The sequence below is a fragment of the Falco punctatus genome (genome assembly GCF_963210335.1).
Source record: "Falco punctatus genome assembly, chromosome: 13".
Classification (NCBI taxonomy): domain Eukaryota; kingdom Metazoa; phylum Chordata; class Aves; order Falconiformes; family Falconidae; genus Falco; species Falco punctatus.
Window position 1 is genome coordinate 5,873,470 of NC_137593.1, and position 20,952 is coordinate 5,894,421.

The 20,952-nt window shown below is 39.7% G+C and overlaps 1 protein-coding gene across 7 annotated transcripts in view; it reads right to left on the minus strand.

Moving 5' to 3' along the window:
* The window catches only part of PHC3 (polyhomeotic homolog 3), a 38,430-nt gene extending 19,529 nt beyond the window's left edge, over positions 1 to 18,901 (minus strand). For 3 of the 7 annotated variants that reach the window (XR_013931848.1, XM_080410501.1, XM_080410500.1), the window contains exons 1-10: positions 18,776 to 18,901; positions 15,337 to 15,484; positions 14,410 to 14,568; positions 12,905 to 12,982; positions 11,185 to 11,343; positions 9,001 to 9,096; positions 6,140 to 6,380; positions 3,767 to 4,644; positions 2,107 to 2,257; positions 777 to 1,030 (exon numbers count right to left, since the gene is read on the minus strand). Coding sequence is in view for 6 of the 7 variants with exons in the window: in XM_080410501.1 (XP_080266627.1) it covers positions 777 to 1,030; positions 2,107 to 2,257; positions 3,767 to 4,644; positions 6,140 to 6,380; positions 9,001 to 9,096; positions 11,185 to 11,343; positions 12,905 to 12,982; positions 14,410 to 14,568; positions 15,337 to 15,462 (2,142 nt within the window). In the remaining variant the exon portion in view is untranslated. The remainder of the gene's footprint in view (positions 1 to 776; positions 1,031 to 2,106; positions 2,258 to 3,766; positions 4,645 to 6,139; positions 6,381 to 9,000; positions 9,097 to 11,184; positions 11,344 to 12,904; positions 12,983 to 14,409; positions 14,569 to 15,336; positions 15,485 to 18,775) is intronic. The other 4 variants (XM_080410497.1, XM_080410496.1, XM_080410499.1 and 1 more) reach the window with 4 other exon arrangements.
* Between the last annotated feature and the right edge of the window lie 2,051 nt (positions 18,902 to 20,952).

Sequence of the window (20,952 nt, forward strand, 5' to 3'; positions counted from 1 at the left end):
ATGAATAATGAAAATAGTATTTGCGACTTAGCAGTTGTAACTGAGACTTGAATCACAGTTTCTATTCTGTAGCAACGATTCATTATTATATAGTGGCAAAGCTCTAAATACCATTTCTCAAATACAAAGACTCACTCCTGCTCTACGGAGTTTGCAATTATATTTAATAAAGGAAGAAACACATTATGCCTGGAGAAATGAAGGAATGAGAAAATGAGATACACATTAAATTAGTTAATAAGGCAGGCTCATAGGTTTTAAACTGTCCAAGTGTGGATTCAAAATTACCAGCAGTAATTCTTACCAGGCACAGTACTAATCACATCAAGGCCTGCCAGTGCTTTAAACAACAAAATTTTAACATTTCAGAATTTTAACAGACTCACCTCAGAGGTGTAAATTAAGGTATCTAGGAGATAGAGTAAATAAAGTTATTGCAAATGGTAGCCTAAAAGTCACAGTCTATATTTATCTCTGGATATAGCCTATCTACTCAATCGTGTCTCTGTTTTCACTTAGTCCCTTGTGATCCAGTGATAGCTGCAAGCCAAACAGTAGCCTGGATTCCAATTATATACATAAGACAATACAAACTGAACACAAGTATAATGGATGCTGTAAGAAACAGGTTACCAAATCAGTGGGAAAAAGGTCAAAATCAACATTACAAAAATTATTCAAGATCTAAACAGCTACTAGCCCCAAAAACATCATTGTTAAGAATAGTTTGCTTCAAAAATTAGTAGTAAAAAATCCATAGCGACTTCTGTACTTACAGGGAATGGCTCTAACCCCTCCTGAATCACAAAGCCTTCAATAACGTGGGTCAGGATCTGTGGTTTAACAATAGCCTGTGGAGGTTTATTTTCTAGGCTGGGAATGCTATTGGGCATTGATGTGCTGTTGCTCCTTGTTGTTGCTGCTGGAAGCAAAAGAGGTGGTGGTGGAATAGAAGCATGTGAAGGATCAGATGGAGATTTAATTACTGAGGCACTGACTGATGATGTCACTGAAGGTAGTCCCCCATGTTCTGAAAGAAAACCCAATAAAGTATGTTACATTTTTTCACTTATGTCCAACCATTGGCTCAGAATTCTAAAAATAAGAGGTGATAAGCACACCCATCATCCTGTAGCATAGGCGTTTCCCTGGAGTTTTTTTCACTATAGTTACCTTCTAAACAAGATGGTTTTCCTTGACAAACGATTCCACTAATGAACAGTTCTCATGTAAACATTACTCAGTACCTACTAACTATAAGCATAGCTGGCCGTTAATTACCTACACAAATCACAAGTTCATAAGTCAAAAGCAGAAAACAGTATTTTCAAACACTGGATTCTCAAGGCTAAGCACCTGAGGTATTTCTAGAGAGAATTTAATTTTCAGGAATGCTTTGAGCCTCAGCAACCTGCATGGTCACAAGCATATACAACATCAAGCCACTAAGCACCCAGTTATATATATAGCATATACATTGACATACACCCCCACTACACCATATATAGAGTATATATTTGTATATTTAGCACATCAGGAAAGCTTCATTAGTTTGGAGGACAACATTTGATACAGCAATGTATATCTTATACTTCACCGAAAAAGAAAAATTGTCATTGGTAGCTTTTGCAGTAGAACAGCTCCTTACTGTGGCAGGTAAAAAAAACAAAGGTGCCAAAAAGAATCATTCAGTGTAGTCAGCCGTTCTGATGGCAACTTCAGATTGCTGACCCTGATTCTGCAAAATCAGTCTCACACCAGATCAGTCAGCATATTTTGCCCGTATCACACAGCTATCACTTAAAGATTAACTGGAGATTGACACTTTTGTTAAGATTTTAGTATAAAAGTACATGCTAAGGAGCTCAAATAAGCATTTTCCATGCTACATATTATCCAAATACACATATAAGCTACACCTTTGGGACTGAATCACTTGTTCTATCACATGGATTTCTAATATATTTCATACAGTTTCTTTTACTTAAAAAACATTATCACTAAATTATAAACCAGATCAAAATAACAGGTTTTTATTTTAAAACATCAATAACTAGTCTAAGTTTCTAAGCAGAACAGCTACCTTAGTTTGGCATTTGTTCTCACCTGACAAAGGATCTTCTGAATTAAGTGCCTCGCCATTCCCCAAGGTTATGGCTGGTGGAGACAAAGTGGGTGGCGTAGGTGTTCTAGCCATATGGACACAATCTGATTCCTCTGGCATCTCTTCTTCGCATACGTTCTCCACTTGGTAAATCTGCATCCAACAAACTATGCTTTAAAGAGATTTCCATTCTATCTTAATACCTTAAAAGAGTTGCATAAATACAGTTCTTAAAATAAATTACCAGTGAAAATATGCTAACCTTCTAATAAAATACTAGTTTCCAAACTGCATACAAAACAATGAACTCTGGGGACATCACAATGTCTATGAGAGCAGAATTAAAGTATTTTTACAAATAGCAAAATATGAAGAGGCACACTTCTCCTACCAAACAGACCAGAGAACCTGATATTTTCAATGTCTTATTTTTATAGTTTACTGTATTTTTATTTGCACACACACTTATAGCTATTTAAACACTTCTGCAAAATGCAAGCTTTCTAACATAATGACAAATCTGCAAATTGTTCTCTATTTTATAGCGCAGTCTAATCAAACTGAGTATTTCAGAAGAGTACACCAAGACCATCAAACACTAGTGGTAATAAGAAATTAAAAGGTATTTTCCTCAAAACTATTAAATTTATGTGAATTACTGACAGCAAGTTTAGCAGATTACTATGTAAAACACTAAAAAACCTTGTCAAAAGCAAACCTGGCTTCTACTCTTTGGCCCAATTTCTACATGAAATATCAGAGTTGAGATTACCGTTACCATATTTTATATATACTATACATATATATATATATATAAAATGACTAATATAAATTAAAAATGAATAGCACACCTTACTTCCTTAACCTGTTGGCAACCTGATAAAAGCCTACAGGAGTTGTTGATTCTTTTGCTCACGTTGATCTCATAATGCTATCTCAAATGTCAGCATTATGTGTATATCATTTTATTTCACTGTACGTGATTTCAGTTCAGGGCAAGTGAAGCCGAAACCTTCAGTTGCGAACTGCTGACATCTGAGACTAACACTGAACTACATTAAATAGCAGTGATAGGGAACACAGCATCACAAATTCCCCTATTCTTTTATGAAAAGCATCTTTTCAATGGTTAGTACAAAATTAACTATCCAGAACTCTATTATCTTAATAATCTGCTACACACCTTCACACCTAGTATACAGATGATTCTCCTACTCAAAATTTTGATTGCCTATATTTATATTAATATATAATATTATATTAATATAATTAATATAATAAGGTAAAAGCTTACAGTCCATATGATGTATTTATCAAAATTCATTTTGATGTAAGTGTTGATCTATATTTACTTGCTTTTTTAACTTCAGATATGCTGCAATGTCATTAAGAGATAACATTTTAGATAAGAAAGTCCAAAAGTTGCACTTTCATGATGCTTCGTTGATATTTTTGAATGATGATCCATTATAGAAAGAAAAAAAAAAAAAAAGAAGAGGAAAATATCTTATTGTTTTCTTAAAGCTCACTTCTGTAATCAATAGGTTTCTTCTGGTCCTCTGTCTAGCATGAGGTTTAGCTCCCTCTGGTCAATGGGCCAGACTTACAGCTCTTTAGAGAAGCCAAGGATAAAGAATAAAGGACTGCAATAGTACCACTTACCACTGGAGTTTCAATCGGTACCGATGGCTGCACCTGAAGATTTACTGCAACAGTCTGTGGTGGTGGAAGAGTTTGAAATGGCAGCTGGACCAAAGCTTCTGCAGCAGGAAGCTCTTCCTCAGAAACCAAAGTGTTTTGAACCAAAACCTGGCCCTGGGACAGGATTTCAGGCTGCACTTGTAAAGACTGCACAGACTGCAATGGCAGTTGTTGGATCTGGGTTGAAGATGTTGACAGCTGAGGAGGAGCTGCAAGAGGGATGGGTGTGGACTGCAAGGCTGAATATTGCTGGTGTGGTGTCGAGGACACAATCTGTTGGCCTGGGGAAACTAAGCTGGGCTGATCTACTGACCCTATATGTACAGCGGGGGAAGATGGAAGCGGAAGGTGCGACGGAAGATTAAGTGGCTGTGCAATTGGTCGAACTGGATTGGTAGTAGTTTGCTGAGGAGCAGACTGCTCTGCCTGAAGAGCTGTCGGCACAAGGGAGTTTGCCTGTGACTGAATAAGTGCTTGAGGGTGAATAATTATTGTAGGCGACTGACTAGGGGAGTGAGAAGGTGGAGGGGATACCACTACTGACTGCTGAGCTGACTGGGATGGAGTAGGAGACAGTGTTAGAGGTGGAGGATGGATGTGAATCGGTGAGCAATGAGACTGGACACTGCTGGAAGCCGGAGGAAGACCATGGCTTGGGAGTGGTAGACAGTGCTGGGATGGAGGGGGGTCCTGACCCGAAGGAGTCTGAAGTGCAATTGGCTGGACTTGCTGCTGCTGTTGCAGTATCAGCTGATGATGTGAAATCTTTGGAGGTGGTGAATGAAGTGGGATCTGCTGATGTTTCACTAGTGAATGAGGTTGCAATGGAGAATACGAAGCTGTGAGGAGGGGAGGAAAGTAAAAATTAGTATTTATTTCTTTAAGTCCAGAGAACATTACAAAAATATTAAAAGAAAGCAAGTTTTTACTTTAGAGTAAGACTAGCACAACTTTTTCAGCCCTTCAGATCCATGTTTAGAAATACCTTCTTTGACAGCATATAGTACACAAGAACAATTCACTAGGGTTATATGCTAAGTTCCAAAGCAAAATGCAGCAATGAATACAGGAACATAGCCATGCTTTTTCCATATATACACACATATATGTGCTTTCTATATAAAAGTATCCAAACTTATCATTTTGGTGCTAGTTCTGAGATTACTGCTGATCCAGCCTTCACTTTTTTAACAATTTCATGCAACTTCAAATGGATTTAACCTTTTCTTTGAAACAGACTGGAATGGAAGAGATACACCTCTCACGATCAACAGGATTTGTTGATAACTGCTAAGTTAAAGTTTAGGTAAAATGATTTTAAGAGACTAAAAATTCCAAGAGTTCAGTATGAATCAAAACCTTTCAAAGTATTTGCTTGAACTTGAACACATAAACTGAAAGTATGAATCTAAAAATAGTGCAGCTTCTAGAGGTGACATATGTAAGTGAACCAGTGACTCATTACTAATTCCTTACAGCACCATGCACACGTATTTTCCTCCACATGTAAACTCCTTCTTTTTCTGTCTTCTCCACTTGCGAAACAACTCATTTATGTTGTCTTTTTTATTATTTATTCTTCTAGTGAAGATGGATGTTTTCCTTACAAAAGCAAGTTCTAAGAGCATTAGGGCTCAATACCTCAAGAATGCCCGCCTCAGTCCTACCCCTTCTCTAAAAGCTGCCATTTAAGCCAAACTAAAGTCCACAAAATTCAGACCAAGTGTCTAGACTACCCTTACTCTTTCAAAATAAGGAAGCTAAAACGCAAATACATTGCAATGTAAATGTCTACCTAACTAACTGCACATTTATTTTGATTTATCTCTTAATACTAAATAGCAAGATTCTGGGACACCATTAGCTATGGATTTATAAAAGTACTTGATTTAAGAACATTCTGATGACACAGACAAGACAGCAAGAAAAAAACCCCCAAAATATCAATGAACATCAAATTAAGATTTTGATGACAGCAAGAGGCTCGGGGTGGTTTCAACCCACACACTACTTCCCAGAGACTGGGGATGACATGTCTTGACAATGAGCATACAGAGAGACCAGTAAGAGAGAATCATGTTTGTACTGTGATTCAACTGCGTATTGCAATTGCTATATTGTGATTTAGGAACATTGCTGTATCATCGCGCTAAATCAAAATCCTGTGTAACATCCAACATCAACAAATAAGTAAGTTTACTATTAAATATTAAACTCTATTTATGTGGAATATCTAGAAGAACCCAGTCAGACAGCACTAGATTCTACCAAAAACATAACTTACAAATAACCTTTAATTAAAATAACTTTCTTATAGCTCCATTTTCATCCCACCTGGTGTTATTAAGTGATGTATGCTTGATGTCCGTGTGACTGGTGTACTCCGACACTCTGGAGTCGGGCTCTCGCCTTTTCTGTTGGTTTCTGAGGGATCTGGCTGGCTGCCCTTGGAACTGGTTATAGGTTTATTGGGGCAGAGGGACAATGACTGAGTTTGACTGCTGCTCTTTGGTGGGCCATTCTGTGAACTTGACAATACACCCAACTTCTGACTGCGCAACGTCAAGTTCTGAACCTGGGAAATAAGCAAAACACGAAAAAATGCAAACCATATAAACATCTGTGACAAACACTCAGGCATAACAAGCAAAGAAAAAAAAGTTAAGTAATGCTTCTCATCCCGCCTGATCAAAATACATGAGAAGCTAAAAATCTGCATATCAAAGTATCTTTTAAGCCCCAAAATTTTGAGAGGAATAGGGATCTTAAATTACTTCAGTGATAAAGAAAATACAGGAGACTTTTATTGAACTTTAAAAAGAATGGAAAACGTTCGTTACATTAATTTGAATTGAAACTTACATTTTCTCTTTTATTGTGCCTTCAAAGTGAATAACATAAAACATCTTAAGCAAATGCAATTTCTTTTTTATCAGATGCTGCATTAGTGCAGTGGTCTGTCAGTATGCCTCCGGAGACTAACATAAACCAGAGCCTCAGGTAGTCAGCGGGACCAGAATCTGCTGTATGTTATCTGTGTCTTATCAAACCTGATCCCTTTATTTCTCCAGTGATATTAATGTACCTTTTAATCATGACACCTCCAGTGTCACATGAAACAAAAGGTTTGCCTTCTGAAATGCAAATAGGTGATTATTTTCATGAATGTCTCTTATATCACAGCCAGGTTCTGTACATAATGATCCCAGCTTTCCAAGGGAAAACGAGAGCTAGAATTTTATTTTCAAGGATAAAGACTACCCTCATAGCACTAAATTACATACTTTACATGAAAAAGAGGACTAATTATTATCACCATCCACTATTTTGATTACATAATTCCTTCTTCATTCAACAGGTAGTACTTATGTAATGAACAGCTAGTTTACATTTTACTTCTCACTGTTCAGTGTGTTACTACAGGATGCATTCAAATTCCATTCTGAAGACAACAGTACTTTTTTCCCTTAATAGCATGCATCAGGCACTTACTGCAATCCCATCTCTATGAGTACAAATCAACCTTCAGCACACCTTAACAGGTAAGGTAATTAATCAGAGGTGCCCAGATCATACATGTGGGTGACACATATGAAAAGAAAAAAATATGAAAGCAGAAGGGAAGAGGAATAAGTAGGAGAGAAGTATCAGTTCACCTAACAGGCCATGTTAGGGGTGTGTCATTGAGACACTGCTATTCATTGATGAACTTCTTAGTTTCTCTGGTAATTTTACATGGAAGATGATACTAAGAGATCACTACTGTACCTTCACACTTGGCTAAGTGTAATATACAACCTATGTATATAACTAAATGTATCTTTTTCTTATTAACTGGCATTGCCTACTTGCTCAGGTTTGCTTATATAGTAAACAAAGCCATTTCTCTAAACCTAGCTAACTGAAACGCCAAGGATGTATTTATCACAAGGTAAGAAAAATAAAGGGTACCAGTGTTAAAGGCTTTCCATTGCATCACTGACTACAGATGAAAGAGGATCTTTGCAATGTCATTGCTGCTACAGAAACTACCAGACAACCAAGGTTAACAACATCTGGTAATAGGGCAGTGCTGAACATTGAGAGGGGAGAGGAATGGTTTGAGTTGGGCAGAGACCACAGCAGCTCATCTGACTGAATAATGCTCTGTGGTCTGGGGTGAGATTCTACTGTCCCTCTGCAGCCACGCCTCAGGAAGCTGCACAGCCAGGCAGACTTGTGCAAAGTGGTCCTCTAGAACACTGCAGTACAGAAGGACCAGGACTGTAAAGTGATGGGCTTTATTGACATCTCTAACTTGAATGCAAAAGACTATGATACAAAAAGCTACTAGCCTGTCCAGTAACCTCTCTGCACTTTCAAACTTGATCTGTAGGATCTGGAGGAGAGGCAGCTGTGATAAGGGATAATGAGGCATGATAACTCCAAGACTGAAGGAGCAATCACCTGTCTTCAACAAAGGTTCAACTGATGAATTTAACATTGTGAGCTTGCTGAACAACAACCTGCATAAATACACAGCTGGATTCCAGCAAGCTCTGCCCGCCTCACGCACCTACTGGAAAAAACAAAGGGAAGGCAGGCTTCAATGATGTACCATTATCTCAGAACAGTGACACATCTTTAAGGTCTTCAAATCTATTAGAATCTTCTGAAGGGGTGAACAAACGTAAGGACAGAGAACATTCAACAGGTATAATTTACTCGCATTTCTGAAAGGTTTCTAAACAAGGCCCATTTATCAAAGGCTTTTAAAGAAACTGCTAAAACAGAAGAGGTCTCTCATGAGAGCATAATTTTGTTAGATTAATGTTCACTTTTCACAGCAGAAGACTGTGATTAATACGTTCTGTAGCCATCTGTACAATGATGTGTATTTTTTCCAGATGATAAACAAATATGTTGAGCAGTGGAAAGCTAATACAAGTTCAGCTGATAACATTAAGTTATTCAAGGTAATAAAGACAAGAACTAATTACAAAGACCTAAAATGTCATATCCAGGATCCAGATTTTACATATAACATGATCACCGCTAAACGTGAGACAATAGCAAACCGAAGACACTGAAGTTGTACATAACCAGTACCCATTAGTAGTTTTTGTAAGTAAGTAAACCTAAGCACAATGTGCCCTTACTTTTCAGTTCTGGCCCACTCTAGTAGACATACCTTTAATAAATTTACACAAGCTCACCTGAGTAGCTGCAGACTGACACGAAGATGAGGAAGATGAGACAACGGGAATGTCAGACTGGACAGCAGCCACAGTGGTTGCAGGAGTAAAAATAAGCTGTTTAAGCAAGAAAAAAATATTTGGTAACAGACCGAAACTTTGAAAATATGCGAAAGAAACGCAGTATTTTTAAGAGATGCACAAAACTTACATGTAGGGATGTACCGCTTCTAAGATTTATTTTTTTACTTTTAGATGAACTTCTCAAAGCACATTTATCATGGTAGTTTAAGCAAATAAAACTAAACAATAATAACATAAAATAAATATAATAATGTACAATATTTGTTCTACATATTGAGAACAATCTTTCATATATATACACACACACATCATCTTTCATACGAACATTTTAAGAGGACTTCCCCTCCAATATTACAAATGAGTGAAACAGAGGCACAAAAAGTCAAGACAGCAGCCCAGTATCTACTATATTAAAGAAAGAGAATTTAGACCTTCCAATCTGTCAAAATGTTGTTTAATAGGCAAAGCTGTTATATGAACTTTAACTATGCTAAGTTTCATAGTGAGAACAGGTATCATACAACCAACCTGAAATCACTAACTTCAGAATACCAGCAACTATCATTAATTTCTTTATAGGCAATATAGCAAGGACAAGCTCTAAGGAAGGCTTTGCAAAGAGGCCATCAGTTAATCTTCCATATTTTTAAAGAGATCTCAACTGCAAGGAGCAGCTAAGAAGAAAACATGAAGGTTTTTATCTGGGATTGAATTGAGTGGTGATGAAGATGTTATTATGAGCTAGCCAGAGATAAGAGCTGACCTTTTTACAGAAAAATGAAAGGTCATGATGATGAAGAAAAATACATGATGTCTAGTATGTTAGCTAAAAACACTGAAAGACAGGTATAATGCTCAAACTACAGAGGGTAGCAAAATGGCCTTGCAATAAACACCATTCTAATCAGAAACAAACAGGGTAAGTTTCTCTTTTGAAACTGAAAACTGGAGTGTAAAGCTGTTATTCAGATAAACATGGGATTTGACATTGAGAGTCTCAATGAAATTTTAGTGTAATTGCATAGGAAAACTCTATCAATAATCCACGTCATTGAGAGAGACTGCTGCTACAAAAACGAGCAACGTCATCCTCGTATTGCTCCAGCTACTAAGTTGTTAACACATATTGAAAGGCAGTGACATGAAACGAGTCTGTAATTCCTGTCCCGTTAAATAGTACTTAGGTGGATTCAGCATCTAGCTTTGCTTGCAAACCAGACACAAGAAATCCTTTCACTGGCAAACGGATAAACAGGTGTTTAAATCTTTAACTCCTTACCCTCAAGTTATACTGCTTTTTCCATAAACATGCAGGAAAATAATAGCTAAAGGAAAAACTCAACATAGCATAACAGTATTGCTGTACATGCCTAAGAACAACCTCAGAAAAAGAACAAAGGATCTTTTTTTCCCCAAACATACTTCATAGGTGCAGTTCCTGCAAGAACTCATGCCTGTATCTAATTTTATAACCACTGTAGTCATGGACCTCTGGCTCAAATCTCGGTGCAGTGTAACAGCAGTTCTTTTATTTCATGTAGTTGAACATAACACTAAAAAGGTCTGGTCACTAACTCACACAATGCATAAGAGTCCTTGGCCTTTACCAAGTACTGGTTGGTACCTGCACATTCATGTACAACTTCAGTAACTTCTATGAAATTTTTCTAAGAAAATTTTGAATAGGAGTTAGAACTCTGAATGTTACCAGTGCTAGGGAAAACAATCTACCCTGAATATAAACAAACTCCAGTAAGCCCTTCCACATAGCCTGAAAAGACAGGCACTCTTTTTCTATTTTTCCCATGTTTGATCAATTTCATAACTGGAGTACAACCACGCTAAACACACTTAAGCAAACTTCACCAGAAAACTAAGCTACGGCAGTTCTTTAACTTGTGATGTCTACGGTGTTTCAGAAGATACATATTCACAAATTAGTGACTAAATTCTCAATGCTCACTGAAACTAAAGAAAAATACTTGTAAATAATTTATAGAAACAAAGCAAGAACTGAAACAGTTCAGGTGGGGTTGCTTGGGGATTTTTTGGGGGGGCAGGGCAGGGAAAATGACAGGGACAGACCAAACCCAAGCTTTAAAAATTGTAATCAAAACTTACCATTTGAGCTCGGAGATACATCTGAGCCTGGCTGGCACTCAGGGTTGGAGAGGTGCTCCCCAGCAACATAGTCTGTTGGGTAATACTGCTGCTAGTGGTGTTGGAGGTCTGTGAACGGCTTATTATCTGTGCAGGTGTAGGAGAGGTGGAGAGGTTAATCTAAGGAAACAAAAATATTGCTTCTGTCATGGAAATTCATTCATCCTAAGGTCTAAAGCCAGAAAGCCTTTGACAAAAATGGCAGGGGCAGCTGAAATCTCTGAACTGTAAAAATATCAAAAATATATTGAGCCAATCAGCACAAAACTAGATTCTGGCAAGATTGTACACTTCCATTCTTAAACTGCAAGCATCTGTTTTGCAGCAAATAATAATAACCAGTTAAGAGTATAAACAATGATTTTATAAAGTCTGAAAAATATACCTCAGAAATACACATTTATAGGACATGTAGCATGAGCTTGCAATATTTTAAGAAAAATACCTGAATTTTAATATTTAAGCATCTTTAAATGTTTGTATTATCTGACTGGACTGATATCTTCCATTATGCTTGTTACGCAAACTGATCAGGACACTTCTTTGTGCCACCACATACAGACTTTGATTCCTCATTCTACATATGCATATTTAAAAATGACTGGAGACTAAAACTTTCTACAATCTCCTATTAAATGCTCCTCAACAATTGCTCTTTAGCATCTTCTCAAACAAGAGTGGTTGTGGGTTTGTTTTTTTTCTTTTTTTTCCTCTAACCAGTCTAACAGAGTTAAGTGCCCAGCTCTTTTTCATCACTTACTCAAAAGATTTCCTTGAAAAATCCCAGCCCAATTATTCTGTTAGTTTAACATCAGACATCTTTAAAGACTTTCCCTCCTAAACGTAATGAATTAAGGATTTTACTTCTAACAACTGTAAGCCAAAGCAATGCTATGAGAGCTTAAAAATATATATAGTTGAATCACTGAAGCTATGCACTGAAGTCATGAACAGCTTAAGGGCATGATTAATAAGCAGGATGTCTGTAGGACTAACAAAGTCCTACTCGAGACAACTGTGTAAGTGTACATAACAGACTGTGCAAATTACATGTCTGAAGATGCCGCTTAAAGAAATACAGCATGAACTGAACACAGAGCTGCTAACAACTGAAACCTGAGCACATGCCTAGAATATGGATGAAATAATTGAAAGTGCATAAAAGATGCATGATAAAAGATGATATCAATAAAAGAATGAACGTTATAAACATATGATCAGTTTCATAAAGATATATATGTGAGCACTGACTTGGATTCTTTAGATGTGGTGCTCTTCAATCATTGATACACAGTTACAATTTTAACCTACGATAGTGCCCTGAATAAAGAAACTAATGTGACAAATCCAGTAAGAAATCATGTGAGAGATGAAAGCTCAGGGAGTGACTCCTGCAGCGGTCTGAACAGTCACTAGTGCTTGTGGACTGAGGAGCTGCCCCTCGGAGCACCAAGATGAGTCTGGGAGCAGGATAGCCTCCAACACAGGCCAGCAACTACGGCGGACACTGGAAGCACAGCCAACACTTACTACAGACTCATCATACTTCTATTTACTCTTTCTGTAATACTACTTTTAACTATGCAAATTTAAATACTAAAACTTTTCCTGTTTTTCCAGGTAGTTATATAATAACCGAGAGGGGTTGAGAATGGATGGAGGTCTTTGTTCAGTTACGTACCGAGGTCTGCGACATGCTTGACTGCTGAGTGACACTCCCAGTGGGGGAAGTGCATTGCCTCCCACCTGACAGGCTTGCCTAAACAGCAAGAATATGTGTCAAATATTGAAATCAAAAAGTGTTTACGTGATGTTCATATTATTGCATAAACCATTAGAAACATCCCTCTCTACCATTACCTTTTCTCTAAGTTAACAGTACAAACACTTTACTCAGTGGAAGTAGTTTTCAGCAAAGTGCACTCTGCACCATGGAATGCTATCTGCAAGGTGCTAAATGCCTTGAATTCCTACCCAATTTCAGGCACTCTGATTCTTGCAGATCAAGACTTGCACAAAAACTATCAGAGGTAAAACCTATCAAACTGGTAATGATGGAACTGATCATCTCACTACACCTAGGGTGCTCAGAACTTAAAATGTGACATCATTAAAAACCGTCATTATTAAAACTCACATCATAATTTTTACTATGATTAGAATCCTCTAAAAATAAAACAAACTTTATCGATGCTGTAAAGAACATCCTCATATTCTAGAATGGTAATTTATGTATGCACATCTAATGTCTGTAACTACGCTATTCCAGCCCTTCAGATCAATACAGGGACAGTGATTCCAGTTTCTGTGTTAACAGACTGCATACCTAACTTCTTAGACTTCCCAATCTGATTTTCTTTGCTCTGTCTCAGTAACTGCACATGCACACACAGTTTTGTCACAAAAAAAATGACAAATCAATATATTACCACGATCTAATGGTAAAGGTATAGAAGAAAAAGCCAGGCACACAGAAGAGTCAGTCCCAGTTCTGCCAACAAACAGCCCTACTCCTGAAGTCTTTAACTCTCTTTTAGCATTTCCATGTGTACAATCACTAACCACCACCTATCTCTGTGAGACAGTATTCTCAATCTGAAGTCAAAGGAAATCCTTCCACTGCTTGAGTTTTCAAAATGGGTCTCCTCCAGTTTTCACTAATGTTAAAAGCTCTGCTTCAGAAATTAAATGTCATTGACTTCCTGCACTTCCACACTCAAGAGTTAAAATTTAATTTTGCCATTACTTGTAATGCAGCCAGATGTGTGGCAAAACACACTAAGATACCAGATGTTCATTATTTTTATTTGATTTCACTAAGATACATTGCTATTCATTGCTTTCTCCATCAACTTTTAGACAAAAACATGGGATGAAGATTGAAGTAGTCTATTTTTACTATTTATTTTATTACTGTTTGATGATTTACATGATGCATTATAATGTATGCAATAAAGCATGGAATGGTTGCCTACTGGAGCATCTACAACACTGGACAAAATCCTCCCAACGGTTTGGAGGAAGATACAATTTAAAAATAACAAAACCATTAAAATATAACAGTGAATTCTTGGGAGGCATTAAGCTCAGGCACTTAAGCTGTTATTGTGTTTGACAATGCTCTAGAATTGTAGCCCTACTCTAGAAAGTAGTACACCATTCTTTTTCAGTAATCTTCACTCTCACCTGTGGTACAGTTGCCAGACTCTGAAATTGGGTACTGCTTAAGTGCTGCTGCTGCAAAGCAGCAGTCTGCAGCATTAGATGCTGCTGTTGGGCTGCATACATCTGCTGGAGGTACTGAGCAGCTGAGCTAGGAGGACGATGCAAGGCCTGCTGAATAACCTGTGGTGAATCAGTAGGTAATTAATTACAATTATAAAGAAAACACCATGCTGACATGATGCTGAAGTTCACCTTTACAAGGAAACAAAACCAAATAAATTCTTTTCACATCAATTATGTAATACTGAACTTGCTCCATCACTGTTTTCAACCAAGTCACAGAATATAGTCAACATACATATATTCACGTTTTCAAGGAAAGCCTGACAATCAGCTGACATCACAGCATCATTCGTAACACAACATCCAAGCCTCTGAGGTTCTTGTCCACAAGTCCTACACAATGTTCTGCTTTTTGAAAGATCAGGATAGCGCGTGAGAGACTCAATTACCAAACCCAATGGAATGGACTGTACAGTTTGAGGAGACCCAACTTAACAGCAAGAGGGGGCTGGACCCAAAGCAGCAGCTACACACACAGATACCCCTGGATCCCTGTAGTCAACGCTGGTCAGACAAACAGCTTTAATTTTGCATTATTTTGTAAAGGCTTACATTAATAATCCCTACCCCTAAGAATGGTGAAAAAATCCAAACTTTCTAGCATAGCATTTCCACCCTCCCTTATCTGGAAGGCAGGCCTGTACCCTGCACTATTCTTAAGTGGTCTGATACCCTTCCGTAAACAGTATCTTCTGAAAAGCAGAAAGTCAGATACTGAGAAAACAGAAATTAAGAATGAAAAATAAATCCTGTGTAAAGTATTGTCCAATGCCTATATTTGAGAGCACTGTACAGGACAGGAAAGAGCACCTCATAGCCCAGTACCTGGACGGCATGCCTGTCAGAGCCGCTGTAGACAGATATCTGTGGTAGCTGTGTCCGGGAAGTGGAGGTGGTAGTGATAGTAGTTGTGGACGCAGAACATGTTGTTGTGTTTGGTTCATTCTCCATAGCTGTGCAGCGTTCGTCCAGCCTGGCAGAATTGAAATAAAAGTAGTTCACTAACAGAAGGACAGTACACACTGATTTTTAAAGGCAAAAAATAATAATAAAAAACATCTAAGCTTCGCGGAGATAGAATAATGGACAATTTTTCAAATGGGGAAGAAATTTGTAGACTATGCAATGAAATTTGCTGAGAGATGTGTTTATAATCTTCTAAGACTCATCAAGAGTAGCAATAGGTGACCACTTTAGGAATACACACGTGATTTCCAGCAAGCTACACAGGAGTGCTGCTGCATCTCTCTTCCTCACAGCATAACACTGAAACTGCTGGCTGACCACTCTGTACATTGAGCAAAACATGTTCTCGGCAAAAATCAACAGTGGCATGCTCTATTTGGAAAGAGATGGAAAGGATGTAGAGAAAAATGCTTTTACTTTTTACAGCACTACCTCACAAAATACAGTAAGAGCCAAAGAAGCAACTACCTATTTAAGCATCTCTGATGATTCCTCCCCAGTGTTGTGAGATGTCCCTTTCTTGCAGAGCACAACCTCTCTCCCAAAATAGCATCTTAAAAACCAAAATGAATCACCTATCTCAATATATGAGGGGTGTTTAGTTTAGTTTCTCTTTCATTATTAGTATTACGATTAACAGGAAATAGCATAGTTGCTGTTTATTGCTTTTAAAAGGATGTTAAGAAAAGGGTGGGGGGAAGGGAGGCGAAAATATGTTTCCTTCTTACAATAAAGGCTGGCTCAGAAAAATAATCGTTGCGAGAGCTGCAATGTGCTAGGGAAAAATCAGCATTGCCAAGTGGCTTAACAAGCCACCCATTGGATGCTGCATCAAACGGGAACAAAATTAGTAGGAGTTTCAACTCGCACAGCTGAAAGCAGAATGCAACGCTGCCGGGCTGCTACCTTCACCTCTCAAAACATGACTACTTTGCAAGCAGAGAACGGCACATGATCCCATAGCTCCTGAGCACTTGGAATATCTAAACTTTAATAGATGTATGGTCACCTAAGGACCTCACGCCTACCATTGTATTGCATACTTGCATATGTTTTGACATCAAAGAAAATTTATGGCAATAAAGCGTGCTATAAAAGCAGAGATCCCTACTATTAGAACCGAGGGAAAAAAATGGGACTTTATTGTTAAATACTCAGATCTGTTGTGCATTATTAATGCCATTTGTCTACCTACATTAGAGCACAAGTTAACATACATGGGTTAGCCACTTCAATTGCAATGAAGAGAGCATTACTTCTAAAACCACTTTACATTAATTTCACATAACGTTAATGAAAAGTACCTTGAAAAAAACTCCTGTCTCCTCCAGAGAACATTAAAAGCACATCAAAATATTTACACCTACAGCTTGTCTAGCTAGTTTTAGCAGAGTTATGCAACCAGTTAAATTAGCCTAAGAAAACAACATTGGATGTTTAATTTCCTTCATTCTCAGCCACATTTTAGATGTATTATTAGCGAGATGTGCAACATATCCCGCTCTGCTAGGTATTCCATCAGAAGTTCACCCCATGAGAGCTATTAATCCTTTAGCTGAAAGTATCTAATTTTCAAAAATAATTTTGTCATCACCCAAGTCGTTCTCACAATGGATGTACAATGAAAACAGGAAAAAAGAGCACCTAAACTTTTGTTCAGCGTGGCCTGCCACTGAGGTGCATCTCCAGTCCTCCTCCCACACCTCCCTTAGAGCCGGTCTGAGATGCTTGCTGGCCACCCCTTGGTCCTACCACCACGCAAGCACTGCACAGCACAGTGTTAACAGGCAGAAATCGCGTGCCCTCTTTTGGCAAAGGATTAGTAAAGTGTTTCAACAGATGACACTTGTCAGAAGCCTCTCCTCTCTTCAAGTGAGGAGTGAAGTGTTTAAGGGAGAAGAGGAAATACAGAAAAAGTGGTGGTTTTTAATAAAGAAACCATTACAATTTAACAGATGGATATTTTATGACAGAAAGCATAAAAACCATTACAGACTTAAAATCAGACTGCCTTTACAGCGTTGCTTTCATTTACTTTACAATGCTGTATATGCAGAACCACTATAAAAAAAAAAATCTCAAGATACAATTGAAAATAATCTTCTAAAATTGTTCACTGAGTACTCAACAATATCAAAGAGGCAAAACTCCTATTGTAAAATTAATTTTGTTAAATGTACGATGAAAATCCTACAACGGTATTGCCTGTTAGAACCTAACTCAAAATAATGTCTGTAATGCAAAGTTTTAGAAAATGCACCAAATTCTGACTTTAAACAACCACGATGCATTTAAGCAAGCCCAAAACACAAAGCACAACAAAACTATATTGAAAATAAGTATTTATTCAAGCAGTAACAGTATGAGACACCACAGAATTTCAAATTACACCGTTTATAACTTAAATACTCAGAAGTTTTGTTTTCTTCATATTTTTTGGCCAAAGCAAATACCTAAAGTAAAGAAATACCTGCTGTTCTGTACCAATGGTGTTAAACTGCCTTCACGGTGGATACGAATGTCATGTTTGAAGAAGTTTGACTTCCAGTAAATGTCATGGTAATAACAAACACTGCTGACAATCTGTAACCATAACTGGCATTTGAAAATCAGCAATTTTTTTTAACATATAGCTTGTTCTTAATTCTTTCCATTCATGACCTCTCCTTACAGCTCTCCAAGGGTACAAACCACAGAAGAAAAATATGTTTCCTGCGAGCCCAGCCCCTGAGGGCCCTGTATGTGACTGAGGGCTCCGAGGTAACCCCTCTTCCCCCGCCACTCCAGCTGAAGTGCCGGCCAACCCTGCCCAAACCCTGGGGATTGTGTTTAAATAAATACAATTTAAACTATGCTCAGTGGAAAGACAACCCCCGCCGTGCGGTGCAGCGGCGCGGGGTGCCCGGCCCGGCAGGAGCCGCCGGCGCGCTGACGGACCCCGGGGCTCGGCCGGCAGCTGCAGGGCCCCTGGGCGCCGCTCCCCGCCGCAGGCCGGGCTGACCCGCCCGCTCAGCCCCCCGCACCGGCCCCTCGCCCAGCCCAGCCCCGCCGCCGCCACAACCGGCGGCCACGCTCCGGCCCAGCGCCGCCGCCGCCCCCCCAGCGGCCCCGCAGGCGCCAGCCACCGCCGGGGAGGGAGGGAAGGTGGGCGGGAGGCGAGGCACCCGCTCGCCGCCGGGGCCGGCCCGCCGCCGGGGCGATGTCAGGTGGCGGCTCCCGCCTACGCGCCCCGCCACGACCCAGCCGGGGCCTGCCGCTGCCGCTCCCCCTCCTCCGCGCATCCCGCCGGGAGACTCGCCTCGGACAAGGCGCTCACTCCGCTTCCGCCATCTTCTCGCCTCCCTCCGGGGGAGGTGCCGCGCAGGCGCGCTGGCCGCCGCCGCCGCCGGGCACGTGACGGGCCCCGCCGCCATGTTGTCGCCGGAGCCCGGCGTCGTCCGTGAGGTGATGCGGCCGGGTGCGCGCTGTGGGCGGCCCCGCGGAGGCCCCCGGGCGGCTCTCGGGCAGCAGTGAGGTAGCGGCTGGCTTCAGGGTAGCACAGGAAGGCGGTGGTGGGGAGCTGCGGCCTGGCAGGGGTGAGGGACCTGGGCTCCCCTCAGGGCCCGCCATAGCCTGTGCTGCTGCACGGTGAGCTGAGCACGGCAGCAGCGATGTTTGCTTAAATTTTCCTGTGGGAGCGATAGAGTTGAGCTCTGTGTTGCTAAGGCCTGTGGCAAGTAAGTTTTACTGACTTTATGTTTTAGCTACAGCAGGAAAATGAAAGACATGCAGCATGCAGTTTGAGAGTGCTGTTGGGAGATTTAAGGTCAGGGACGTAGCTGCTTCTAGTGGTTTTCCACATTGGTGGCTCAGAGACCTCAGCAGCTTCAGCCAGGATGATGGTGGTGAACTTTTAACTTGGCTTTCAGTACAAAATCTTGGCTCTGAGCCTTTCTCTGCTGTGGGGAAGACAGCTTCTCCATCTAAATTAACCATAACTGGTCAGAGTTGAATTACGTCAGTAATTCCTATATGCTAATTCCAATAATAAAAATAGCAGCTGCTGCATATTACCTGGCATAGATGAGCAAAGCCCAACCTCTGTAAAGACAAGTAGCCACCATGCCACATAGGCCTAAGTCAGTTTACATGGGTCATCTTGACAAACTCGGCACCTCGCCCTCTCCGTGATGTCTTCCTGTGATCAAAGAGATGTTTTCTGTGTCTAAGCATTCAGTAACATTACTAAATAGTCTCCAGGTATATAGTGTTTTCAAAGTTGCTTGTATTCCCAGTGATACAGAAAGCAAGCGGCTCAGTCCATTGAGAGTTAGGAAGAAAACTGCTGCATTGGACAGTTATGGATAGTTATGGGTAGTTAGTGACGCACTTAAGTATTTGATAAGAGAACCAGTTGTGTGAATGAAAATGAAGTTGGTTAAAAACTTGATAAAAGTGATAGGAACAAATAGTAAAATGTAGATCAGCAATACATTCTGCAGTTAGGTTGCTTGTTTCTTCATAATGCAATTTGACCAGCTGATACGTGGACATGAAGGGGGAAGAAAAATTGCTAGATACCTAGCAGCTAGTTGGCATAGATAAGTACTTTGCAAAGAAAAAGTCTCAGCAGGTGTCTTGCAAAACTCCAATACCATCCAAGGTATTATAGATGAGCTTGAACTCAACCCTAAACCCAAGGGTTGAAGCAGTTACCACAGGTGGACTGCCTGTGGCAAGTAGTGACAATGTACCAGGTCTAATGAGGATGCCAGGTTTCTATAAAAGATAACACGGTGATTCAGTAGGAGGTAATAGGAATTTTCATAGGTTAAAAAAGAAGGTGTAGGGAAAGTGAAGACTGATGCTGAAATACTCTTGGCGATCCAGTAGGAAATAGAAAACATTGGAAGTCCTGCTTGCAGTATATGAGTTCAGATACAGCCATGTACTTCCTCTTGTACAGAAAGGATGTAAGAATGTGTGGAAGCTGGGTGGAGCAAGTAACTTTCTTCTGAGAAAAAAACCCAACCACAATAGTGCAGGAAGGTCAAGTAGCATGAAAAAATTTTTGTAACCACACCTAAGGTAAACAGCAAATGAAGCAGTAAGTTGTTTTATCAAAGTGAGGTGTGTTGACTGGAAAGTGCAGCTCTCATGTAGCAGCCTGTACACGAACACAAAAAGCTCACCTCCATGGTGCTGTAATACAGGCAGCCAGATGTGATAGCGACTGGAGTTTGCAGGGGGGTAGTAGAAAAAAGGAATTGTTTTTACTGTAGCAGAAAAAACCCAAACCTTCCTTATTTCTTAGGATTGCCAGAAACATCCATCTGCTTAGGGAGCATTGGGGAATATAAGTGTGTGTTACCAGAGAAAGTACTGATGTATTGTTAAATAGGGAAACTGGAAGGGCATACTGCTTGCAGTGATAAAGGTGGTTTATGATTAACAGTTTGAATAAAAACCCTTTTGTTAACCATCCCTGTTTACCCT